The following is a 13,144-nucleotide window of genomic DNA, read 5'->3' on the forward strand; positions in this document are numbered from 1 at the left end:
GATTCCATCGACAGAGATGCTATGTTTTATAAATTAAGTAATTATGGTATATCTACAAAAATGCTAAACATACTGAGGGCGTTATATTGTAACACGACTGCAGCAGTATGGGATGGAAACAGTCTTTCTAAGTGGTTTTCTTCGAACACAGGAGTAAAACAGGGTTACTTGATAAGCCCTCTTCTTTTTGCGTTGTTCATAGACGATTTAAACAATTATCTTTCCGAAGGTATCTTAATAAATGGTACATGTATTAAATTACTATTATATGCAGATGATTTAGTACTTATAGCGGATTCATCTTTAAAGATGCAAACTATGATCAATGAATTATATTCCTACTGTATGATATGGAAACTTAAAACAAATATTTCTAAATCTTAAATTATTATATTCAAAAGGAATTGCAGAAGGCTTATGAAAAATGAAATTTGGAACTTAAATGGTGAAGCGTTAGAAGTAGTGAAAGAATACAAATATTTAGGAGTTTGGATCAGTTATAATGGTAAATTTAATGAACATCTCAGTAAAAAGTTAAGTGAAGCCAGAAAAGCAATAAACTCGTCATGGAAAGTAATTTTGGGAAAAAATGAGGTTGCGTTCTCGGTAAAGTTGCAAGTATTTAAAGCTGCGGTAAGATCAATCCTCTTTTATGCAGCACAGGTATGGGGAATAGACGAATTTAACGAAGTAGAAATGCTTCAAAGGTACTTCATAAAAAGAATATTCAAGTTACCACAAAACACGCCCAATTATATGCTGCATTTAGAAACAGGATTGTCAACTTTATATATAGAGACGCTAAAACCACATTTTAAATATATAAATCACGTCATGAATATGAGTGACAATAGACTCCCTAAAATTTTGGCAAGGTTCCTCGCAAATACGAAGACAGGTTTTGTTGAAAAATGGCAATCACTGGCTAATACGCATGATGAGATATTGTTGCTCGAAAATAGAGAAGTATGGCGTTCGTGGCAAAAAAAAACTATTGATAAAAATTATGTTGAATGAAAGAGCTAAATTTACGTTGGCAGCAAGGGCAAGTGATTATAGACATACTTACAAAAGGTTGGAATATGAATTACGCGATCGGAATTTTTTAGGATGTTTATTAGGATGATTATACTATTGGAACTATCAGCCAGATTTTTAAAACTCGGGGCGAACTCCTTAAGTTAAACTATAGACCATATGTGCAAGTAAATTCAACACATTGTTCATTGTGTAATTTAGACCAGCCAGAAGACATAATACACTTTATTGGATTATGTCCAATTCTGAAAGAAATGCGCTACAAATTCTATGGGAAGCACACTCTTACAGAGGAGGAAATAATAGAGGCATTAAACGGGGAAAACTGGACCGCACTCTCTGACTATGTTAAAGATGCAATTAATTACAGACATAGAATAATAAATAAAAATTTTTAGTTTTAAATAAAATAGAATAAGAACAAGAAATATATTTACAATTCTACTTTAATATTCTGTAAAATATACTTTAATAAGCTTTAGAACACTTCATTATTAGTTAATTAGTTTGTTGGCAGACGGAATTTGGGCCATGCCTCTAGTTCAATAAGTAACAATATTTTAATGTGTAAATATTTTGTAATTTATTTATTAATAACATAAATTAACGTGTAAGATTAGTTTTAAGATTGAAATATTATATTGTTTTTGAAGTAAAATAAATAAAAAATACTACTACTACTACTACTACTACTACTACTACTACTACTACTACTACTACTACTACTACTACTACTACTACTACTACTAGTCAATGATTAGATTATTATTGCTATGCCAAACAGTCTCTTATGACTTTCCAATTTTATCGAGGCTAACAAGAAAACATACAATAAAAAAACGAACTGGGCCCTTTTCAAAGATGTCTTCGAATATGATTTTGGCAGTATTTTTCTGTTAACAGATTTGAATAAGGCAGAGAAATAATTTTGCAAAATTTTATTAAGTCCGCTGCTATTGTTATTCCTGTAGGTAGAATTAAGCTTTTAAGGCCACATTTTTCTAATAACGTTGTCCTGGAAGGCAACATCTGAAAAGTGATGGATGATCATCGCCATAATAAATGGAAGAAACATATAGATAATTCCGACTCACAAAATTATAATTGTTGGCTACCATTAAAACATTATCTAATCCTTTCTGCCCCAATGACAAGGCGATATTATTTAATGAGATCACCTTCTCTGCTCTGTTTGTAAGTGAACTATTGCATTGTGACCACCAATTTTATCGTCTTTTTATGCTCAATGTTCCTGCTTCTCGTTATTCCCAGACAGAAATGTGGAACGACACCATGCTGTCCAATGGCCTCCAAAGTCCTTGAGCCTGTTCGCATCTTGATGCTCATACTTAAACCCCTTGTGACCATTTATCTTCCAGTTTTAACACACTTTCTGAACTTATACCAGTTCACACATCATCCCTAATCGCTAATGGCCTCAATTAAATTCGCTGTGCGAATGCGCGGTTTTAGTAGACCTTGATCTCACAAAGACATTTGATACAGTCTCCCATAGCACCTTCTTAAATGACATAGTCGAAACATCTATCTTTGACTCAACAACATGATGGATCTGTAATTATCGATAAGGCAGATCATCCTTTGTTGATTTTCGAGGTAAGGTGTCGAAAGCCAGGAAAGCGTGAAATAAGGTATCCCTAGAGCACCTTTATATGTCCAAATTCCCGGACCCCTAGAGAGTCAGAGTCATAACGTATGCTAATGATTGAACAATACGAGCCACGAGCCAGTTTCTCTTCATGTTTTTCAACAAACTAAATGCATAGTCTCCTATGGAGCTACATAGGATGATAGAAATCTTCAACTATTACCAACTAAATTTTTTGTGCCACCCTCCTTACTTTCTGGACTAAAAAGGTATCTTTGAATTCCGGATACCCACCACTACCAAATCCAAAGCCGGGGTGTTGTTCTAGTTAGCATGTTGACCTTTTCTGCACATACCAAGGCTATGTGCAGTCTGCTGATGTTATGCAATGGTGTATTGAAATTTCCTCCAGGCTGCTCATGAGGTAAAGGCAATGAAACTCTGCTGAAGACATACAAAGTAATAGAAAGCAAAATACTAGATGCTTACAACTAGAGGATGAAGACCTTCAAAAACGCCCTCCGAAGGAGCTGGTTCGATTCCTCGAGATACTGAATGTCTAAATACAAATTTACTTAAAACTTTTCTTATCAAAACATATAACATTAGTTATATTAATTAGCATTCCTTCTGAATACGAAAGAATTTTAACCTTAAAATATTTCGCGAGATTGAATCATATAAAAAAAGAATGGGTTAATCATTAAGTACCAGGCAATTTCAGACTTGAAATTTTACGTTGAAACTTCTATTTACTATAGTAAAATAAAATAAGTTTAAGTAAATGAAAAATGTTTAATATTTATTTAAAAGATTACTTTCAATTTCTTTTTACCTAAAAAATATAAAATATTCTTTGAATATTAAAAAATATTCAAAACTAGCCGAAATGAGTTAATTACATTGAAAAATAAGAAAGGCATATGATAGTTATTTAAATTGGTTTCTAAATTTTAAATATATGTGATATGTAGGCTTTTAAAGAAAGTTTAGAGGCGTGAGGGAATTTCAAAAATGCGTGCTCTAATTAAACGCATTTAGAAAGATGGATCTGCATATCAATACTGATAATGATATTTTAAATAACATTAGAAACGTAATGCTATACTCCTTAATGGCTTATGGTTAGTAAATATTTTGAAATGTCTTCCCAGTAAATATGATCTAAAATTCTTAGTTGTACTATAACTTGAAATTCCTCTCCTATTGTTGTTAAAGTGGTAAATCTAAGCCTACTTCTTCTTAATATAATATCGCTTCTAACGGTTCATTACTAACGTCTTTCCAATTCCACATCTAGTATGTCCCATTCTGAAACTATTGAAAACGTAAATATCTTAATAAATTGGTGCAAAAAGAATGACTACTGATCACATGAACAATCTTCTAACTCTCCGTAAAGATATCATTTTAAAAAATTTGACAATTTGACGATTTGAAAAATAATTTTTAATTTACACTCAAATGAAGTTACCGTTTAGAAGAATTATGAATATTATGGATTGCTTTATCTATAATACTTAAAAAAAAGTAATTCTTACTTTGTAATCATAAGTAGTTATTAGTTAAAACAATTGCAAATAATATGGATTCCTTTATCTATAAAACTTAAAAAAAATTCTTATTTTGCGATCAATAGTAATTAGTTAAAAGAATTACAAATATTATGGATTGCTTCATCTATAAAACTAAAAATTTATCCGTTTTTAGAAACAAGAGTTGGTAATGCGAATTATTGTAATGATATTGGTAATGCGCTACACGCATTTTATGAGAAAAATAATTCTCGGTGTAGTATTTTTTCTCGCCGCTGCGTAAAATGTTTGCGGGATAAGAAGTTTTTAATAAAAATTGTGAGAAATTACAGTTAATATTTATAAAGTGCTAAATGTAATTAATAATGTTAATTATTTTAAAAGAATTATAAATTTATATATTGAAGTTAAAGACGCAATTGAGTAAAAGCAAAGAAAGTTTACATATACACATACAATTCGAAAAGAACGCAAGGTAAAAATGTTTGCAAAGTGAAAAATCTGTGCCTTGTGTTATGTTATTATTAAGGTTTTTTATTGAGGTTTCTTTTTAAATATTAATTAAGTTGCAAAATAAATGGTTAATAATAATAACAATCTAAAATGTTATATAAATTTAATTAATTAATTGACCAAATATCCTGAATATTGCAATTGCAGAAGCGTCATAGCACTTTTGCTTTCATTTCCATACGCCTGTTTTTTCCTTTGCTATGTTGTTTACTCAACGAGACGGTGTTGTTTGTGTAGAGTTTTTTATAGTATAGTCTGATATGTGGTGGGAAAGCAGTCGGTGTTTTGTGTTAGTGTATATTTGGTTGGGTGTGGTGAGTGAGTGGGGCTGTAGTTGAGGTAGAGGTAGAGGTATAGCGCCGTTACTGCACGGCATTTTTTTGGAGTTAATATTTGTGCAAAAATAAAAACAACAAACAATAAAAACAAATAAGCAAGCAAGAAATAATATACAAAAATAAAATATAATTAACTTAGTACAAATTACAAATAACAACGATGGTGATGACGATGACGGTGCAACAATAAATTGAATAAACAAGTGTAGCCTGCGCATCATGTATTGTTATCATGAAAAATTCTCTATTTTGTTTTTGTACACGGTTTGCCTTTAAGAAAATTAACAGTAAAAAGTGAATATTTTGCATTTAAATTTTAGTATCAGTTATACTTTTTGTTCTGAATATTTAGTATTCGTGATTTGTAATTTGTGATTTGTGACTCGTATAGAGAAAGAAGCATTAAAAATTTATTTAATTATAATTATATTGTTATTAATAATTCTCTTCTATATATATAAAGCAGTGTGGTATAGATGGCATATATGAACAATAAATATATATAATACATTAAAGAATTATTTTTAATATCAGAAGAGCAGTTTAAAAAGCATAAAAGCATAAATATATATACACATTTTTTGCTCTATATGGGCTGGCTATTTTATTATTTTGAGTGTCGGATTTCCGTTGATACTAGGAATGGAAATAACCATAAAAATTGATTATTAATTGAAATTTCATTTAAATATTTATGTAATATAATATAAAACTTCATTTACAAACTAAAAACTAATTAAATTATTTGAAATTTTTGCAGTCGCGCAATTAGGAAGACGCAATTTTTGCTCGTGTAAACTGTGTCAAGAGTTACTACAACAACTTCGAAGGTTTTTGATTACACCTCCACCTCCACCTGCAACAATTGCAGTCATAATAACAGGTTGCAAATAGGCAAAGAAAAGAACAAGATTTGGAGCATATGAAATAGGAAAAGAAATAGGAAAATAAAACAAAATAAAAAATACAAAAATAAACGTCATTGTAGTTTTAACAGACAGCAACGCTAACGGCAAAAGAGTAGCAGCCTAAAGAGAGCAAACGCAGACCTTGTGTGTCGTAGTGTCGCAGTGTCGCATTGAAAAGGAATTGAAATCCAAACTCAGCAGCAGTCAAACTCAGCAGCAGTCAAACTCAGCAGTATAAAGTGCAATGGGTGGAAACAGTGCAGCAGCATCGAGTACCTTTAGTGCAGGTGGCTATATGGGCCCCACTAGTACAAACAGTTTAGGCAGCAGTGCTGGTGCAGTTGGTGGCGATCTCATACCAGTTGGAAACTCGGTAGGCTCAAGTGGCACTTCATATTCTTATGGCACTAGGTGGGAGGACTTTTGCGACCGTCATGCACGGGTCGCAGCTGCAGATTTTGCGAAGGCTTGCATCAGTTACATAAATACGAATATGCCGCCTGAAGAAGCGCGCAATATGTCGCATCGGCACTTTGCGCAGAAATTTTTGGAATCCTTTGCAGACCACTATGAAACGGAATTTTTCCGCAGACGTAATAACTTAAAGGTAAATATTTATAATAGTTAACAAACTATGGTATATATAACTATTAACTATTTTTTGATATTATATTTATTTAAAATTCAGTTTCTAAATTATAAATTTTGTGTTTTCGAAGGTTTTTGTGAAATTGAGTAAAAAACTTTTAAATTAGTTATTTATTTTTTATTATTATTTTATATAGTTATAATCTATATAAATAGCGCCAACGTTTCGGACTTTATTTGCCTCCTTTCTTAGTGCAAATTGTTATAACAACCGATTCTGGCTTCTGTGAAACTGTTCCCACAAACCTTACAAAACACAAATTACTAACAAATATAAATAGAATAATATTGAATTTTAACAAATAAAAATATAAAAAAGATATGATTAATTAATTCAATTATTCTACAGCTGATTTATGATTTTTTTCTAATATAAACACAGCAAGTGAATTTGTTAATAAACTTTTACAGCAAATTAACAAAACTCCAGAAAAATGTGCAAATATAAAAGTCAAGTAGGGTTTTGGGGGTCAGTTGATTAAGTAGTGATAACTCTGAGCGTCAAATTTGGCAGGGCACCAATTCGATTCCTGGTATTTGCAGAGTCAAAAAAATTATTTACGAATAATTAAATACAAGAATTATTTCCAAGACCACTCATGATGAGTATTTGGCAATACTCAAAACGGCTGAAACAGCTGTTGGTCAGCCAAAAATTCAATTATTTAAAATAATATAAAATGAATTTTTGTTGTTGTAGTTCACTACTGTTCGAAAATAATAAAATATATAATAATAAAATAAATAATAATAAAACAAATAATAATATAATAAACAATAAAATAAATAATAATAAATAATAAAAAAAGTACTCGTAAGTAAATAATCTAATTCTAATATTATTTATATATAATGGACTTATAATAATTCCGAGATATGAGTTCCTACCTAGATAGTATTTTCCATGATATTAAATTGACTTCATTATAGCTGGGCGAAATATATATATATATAAATCATTTATTAAAATTAGTTCTATTAAAATTTTTAAAATTAGTGATAACAGTACAATCCATTTGTTTTCGTTGTTAAAGAAAAATAAAACTTCATATATATTTTATATAATTTTTGTTTTCGACATTAAAAAACACAAAATATATATAATATTGTATTTACACTAAAAGTTATCACATGTCATTAGAACATTTTTATACAGAATTTCCACGAATTTAGTACGAAAATCGTACATGTTTACATATATTTGTAGAGTTATTTGTAATATATTGTATATATATATAAAAAATATCAAAAATATCAAAAAGAAATTATTGATTAGCTACTACACTTGATATAATTTAGTTTTGAATTTAATTAATTTTATTATATATTTGTTTATAACTCATAAAAATGATAAATTAATATCTGTTACTCATTAAAAAAAATTGATTAATTAATTTCATCCGGTTTTAATGGATATATAAATCTATATGTGGAAAAGATATACATTTAAAGCGGCATTTTGCTTACACTTTATATTTCTTCCATATTGCATGACCAAACCTATTGAAGAGATCGAGTGCATTCCATATCAAAATCGTTCTAGAATGAAAAATTGTCTTTCCAGCAAAGTGAAGCGTAACATAACACATAACAAAAACTGTTGGAACAGTCAATACTTATATTATTAGTAGTATACTTTTATAATACGAATGTGTACCGCTATATTTTCAATTTTCAACATTTAAAATATTTGAGTACTCATTTTAATCAAAGTACGCATAGATGTCTATTTTCGTCCTGTATTTTCCGAAATTAGTTCATCTCATAACATCATTTTTTCAGAAATCAATAAAATCTTATGCATTAAAGGGAAATTTTTCTTATTTTTATTATCTGACTTTTTCTTCTACATATATTTTTCTGATGCTCAGAATTTTACTTTAGTGGTTTACCTTTACCACTGACAATAGTGAAAGATAGAACCTAATTATCGATATTAGATTAGATATAGATAATTATCGACAAAGATTCAAGCACAGTTTTAAAGTCAAAATATCTTTATAAACATACGTGTCGGTGTTTATGATATTATTTTATCCATAGTTTCTTACATTATATATAAATCAATTAGTTAAACTGATTATGTATGACTTAGTTCCTAAGTTATACATCCTAAGAAATTCTATGAACATAGAATATTGAAAGTGGTGAATCCTTAATTCACAAAACACCTCACCATTTTAACCGTCTTTGCGCATTAGTAAAATTTAGCAATTTGCTCTGATTGCTCTAGACTGCTTGAAATGACATTATTTAGTGGTCAGTTTATTTGACTCGATTTAGTAGCTATCATTGAAGTACTGGTTAATAATGATACTTATAGTAATATATTTAATTGTTTCTGGACGTAGTGTGGATTATATAAACAATAATTTTTAATTCTTCAATAGGGGTATTCACTTTGTCTTCCAAAGTCATTGCTGCAAGTTGCAATAAATTTACAGATTGCGCGAGCTTGCAATGGACAAGAACAAAATATACGCACAAAGTTTCTTGCAGATGCTTGCAATCTTGCTATACTTAAACCCGTATATGTGCTTACAACGAAACAAAACAGAAAAAACAGCTGTTTTGACATTTGTTGCTTCTAAAGTCGATGTGGTCTGTTGCAAAAACATAACAAACATAAAAATTTTCTTTTGATGTTAAAATTCTGCAACAGACGTGTATTCGCACTCTTACAATTTTAGTATAGCATTCTTGCATTTCGTGCATCTTGCAATGAGCTTGCAAGACAGAGTAAGATATTAGGGGTATCTTTATTAAAAGGTTACCAACTAACTATTGTTCACATTGTGCTGGAAACGTGTTATGCGATTTTCTTCTAATCTTGCGCTTTAAACTTCATTCCATATACAGCACAGTTATAATACGATATAGTTATTACTTATTAAACCTAAGTTGATAAAGTCTACATTATCCAAAGCAAACTTTTTTGTCAATCAAAAGGCTTAAATGAGGATTTCAATAGTGTGTAATTTATTCTCGACTCTCTCTCCTTATTCCTTCCTCACCACACCAAATCCTAACCCATGTATACGTAATTGTAATTCTTTATATATTTTCTGGTATATATGTCGCCTCCTGTTACAACTATAACAATGTAGTTTATCGATGGTTTAAATAAAAAAGAATATATATAATTAATAGATCTTAAGGATAAATATATACTTACTGAGAATATTGATGGTCATACACAATACCTGGACATAGCGCACCGCTTTTTTTGTCTGACGTTACTCTATTTGTAGTGTCAATAATCGAATTTATATTATTCGATTTATTCACCTATATTGTGGACCGGAATCCACTTTCAATTCAAATCATTATTTTATTGTATTAAAAATTCATTGCATCTATAATTAATTAATTTGTCAAGCTATTTAAATAAATAACAAATTATTTAAATTGTAGTTATAAATGAACTGTAACAGTTAATCCCTGTTAATTAACAGCCAATTAACAGCCATGTTAATTAAATATAATAGGTATTGGGGTTCGCAGAAATGTTGCGAACTTATCAGAGTTTTATTGCCGCGATAGTTATATTAGACATGGAATTAAAATAAGTCTAAAAAAATCTATACATAACTGTAAATATACTAATCATATACAACTTCTGCATATACAACTTCTAAAGTGATATAATTTTATATATTTTAGATTAGCAATGGGACCGTTGATGAAAGTGATTATTCTGAAGAACACGATTCACCAAAAATTTTTCATAAAGCTTTCTTCCGACGCTTGTCTTTCAAAGGATTACGAAAGGGAAAGGTTCGATAGAAGCATTACATTATATATTGTACAATATAATTACGTTTCATATATACTTAAAAAAATTCAGAACAGTAATTTTAAAATGTTTTAATATTAGAATTTTCTCTTCTTACAGGCTTTATTCCATAAGAGTTCGGACGACGATAGCAGTAGTAAGCAAAGCAAAACTAAACTAGCTAAGATTGTTGTGGAATGCCGTAAGGAGGGTATTGTTAATAACTTAATTCCTGAAAGTGTTGATCAACCAAAGTGGGAGAAATGTAAATTGGTGTTAGTTAAAGCAGTTGGTGGCTACATGTTGGAGTTCTATACGCCACCTAAATCTACAAAGGTATGCTTTCGTGTAATATTTATATATATATATATATATATGAAAATAACTAAAAAATTTATATATAATAATTTTTTTTATATAAATGGTTTTAGCCCCGCAGTGGAGTATTTTGTTTCTTAATATCAGAAGCACGTGAAACTACAGCATTAGAAATGCCAGATCGTGAGAATACGTTTGTTTTAAAGGCTGACAACAATATGGAATATGTGATTGAAGCGCAAAATTCTGAGGAGATGCGCAGTTGGCTGGCTACAATACGCTATTGTATGCGGACACCGCCTACTCAACAACCGACTATAGAATCTGATGTGATTGCAGCTGCAATGCAAACATCTCCTGTTACTGCAAATCCTAATAGCAGTTTAATAGGTGGTAGCACAGTGAATGCTGTGCAGAATCCACAATATCACCAGCAGAACGCATTAGGGTCAAATACTAATGTGGCCCCCAGCAGTTCGATGTCAGATAACACACTTTCAACAGCTGCTGCATTAGCACCTGTTGACGGTAGCACGGTTGTAGAGACAAATGTAAGCACAACTAATGCATATGAAACAGCCACCAGACGTGTGGGACCAGGTGAGCGAGGTGAACAGCGACTCTCTGCCTCGAGTAATTTTGACGCTACCGAAGGTGATGAAGAAGGTGCTATTAATGTTGCTGACTTGACTGCTGAAATGCGTCAATATCCATGGTTCCACGGTACATTACCACGTGCTGTTGCTGCTCATATGGTATTGCAAGCAAAAGAAAGCGGCCATGGTAACTTTTTAGTGCGTCAAAGTGAAACACGCAAGGGTGAATTCGTGCTTACATTCAATTTTCAAGGAAGAGCCAAACATTTGCGTATGACTTTATCTGAGAAAGGACAATGTCGTGTGCAACATCTATGGTTTCCGTCAATACAAGAAATGCTTGAACATTTCCGTACAAGTCCAATACCGCTGGAATCCGGCGGTACATCTGATGTGACTTTAAAGAATTGGGTGCATAATCAAGGTGTATTTGATACTGGAGAGGGCGAAGGAGGAGGAGTTGGCGGTGGTATTAACGGTGGGCATCAACCGCAACAACAACCATCGCCAAGACATGTGAGATAGCCTAAATTTTGGAGTCAATTCAGTGTCAGTGATAATTTTTATTTTATTTTCATTTCGTAATTCTTTGTTTTATCTTTTTTTTAAATTTTGCTTTCATTTTATTTTGTGGGAATGATTTATAAATCACTTAATGAAATATGAAAAAACTTTTAATATTTGTATTTTGCTTTAAATGATTATGGTTTTATACGAATAATTTAAGTTTTGAAAGATTGGCACCACTTCCTTTAGAAAATGTTACTGCTTCTCTGCATGATTTCAAAATTAAGATACTATTTCACGACAACAAAAAAAGAAAAAAAAATACAATTAATTTAATTTATAATTGTTTGGTACATAAATAATTTTTGTTAATTTAAATTTATTTTTACAGCCAACAGAAGTGATTACAATGAATCTAAGTGTTCGCCTAAAGACTTGTGAAATTGAATTGCCAATTCTCCATCATTCACAGCCGGCGAACCAGCATCAGCATCAGCTTCAGCATCATCAACAGTTGAGTCCACACTCTCTTACAAATCAGTTGACGCTGACTTTACAACAGCAACCAATTTCACCAGCAATTAACACACAGACGTTCCAACAACAGCTGCGTGCATCCACAATTTCGCTGCAATCACAAGCAACCACAAGTCATAATCAACAACATCAACAGCACTCTAGTCATCATCATAATCATCACGGAATCGCGTCTACCAATGATGCTAACGCAACACATGAGACGGGTCGTGCTGTCGATAACCAGTATAGCTTCGTTTGAAATATGGCCAGATGATTTTGATCCAAAAGACAAAATAAATTTAAAACAACGTTGACTTATACGATAAAGGAATAGTTGATGATGGTAAGTGATATTCACAGAGCGACAAAATATGTAAATAACATAGAAAACTTCTTTATGTCCAAAGGCGACAGCTCTAAAATAAAACCTGCGTTTTAATTTGAATGATATTTTGTTAATTTATACCGATTAGTGCATTTCGATAACTTACGAAATATAATGAAAAGGTATAACTTTTTGGAATGTTTTATATTTATACATAATACAGTAATCCCCCCCTATAACGCGGTACTCTTATAACGCATTTTCATATTATGCGATTTCAATCTCCCGTATAACACGGGCATTCCCCCATAATGCACGGGGATTTGTACAGTTTATAATTAGCTTCGCGTACCTTTGCACGGTCTATACGAGAATACCCCTAAAACGCGTTTTCCTATAACGCTGAACCAATCTACTGCGTTATAGGGGGGATTACTGTATATGCAAAGTATGTGCCATTGAATATTTATATTTTTAAACAAATACACACTTTTGTTGGTAAATATTGTACCAAA

The 13,144-nt window shown here is 31.1% G+C and overlaps 1 protein-coding gene across 7 annotated transcripts; it reads left to right on the top strand.

Annotated features, from left to right (window-relative positions):
* Positions 1-4,423: 4,423 nt before the first annotated feature.
* Positions 4,424-13,144, top strand: LOC119678930 (SH2B adapter protein 2). 7 transcript variants are annotated; one of them, XR_005252375.1, is made up of 7 exons: positions 4,425-4,657; positions 5,794-6,548; positions 10,253-10,366; positions 10,467-10,700; positions 10,796-11,794; positions 12,177-12,647; positions 12,712-13,144. XR_005252375.1 is itself a non-coding variant. In XM_038091035.1 (6 exons), exons 2-6 carry the CDS (start codon positions 6,186-6,188, stop codon positions 12,224-12,226), a joined length of 1,722 nt encoding a protein of 573 aa, XP_037946963.1. In that variant the 5' UTR covers positions 4,424-4,657; positions 5,794-6,185; the 3' UTR covers positions 12,227-12,316. The 7 variants fall into 7 exon arrangements, 6 of the variants coding, with proteins under 6 accessions (XP_037946963.1, XP_037946964.1, XP_037946959.1 ...); XM_038091035.1 differs by lacking the exon at positions 12,712-13,144 and having other exon boundaries at positions 4,424-4,657; positions 10,796-11,756; positions 12,177-12,316; XM_038091036.1 differs by lacking the exon at positions 12,712-13,144 and having other exon boundaries at positions 4,424-4,657; positions 10,796-11,827; positions 12,177-12,266.

This window comes from Teleopsis dalmanni, chromosome 2 (assembly GCF_002237135.1).
Source record: "Teleopsis dalmanni isolate 2A chromosome 2, ASM223713v2, whole genome shotgun sequence".
NCBI classification, from domain to species: Eukaryota; Metazoa; Arthropoda; class Insecta; order Diptera; family Diopsidae; genus Teleopsis; species Teleopsis dalmanni.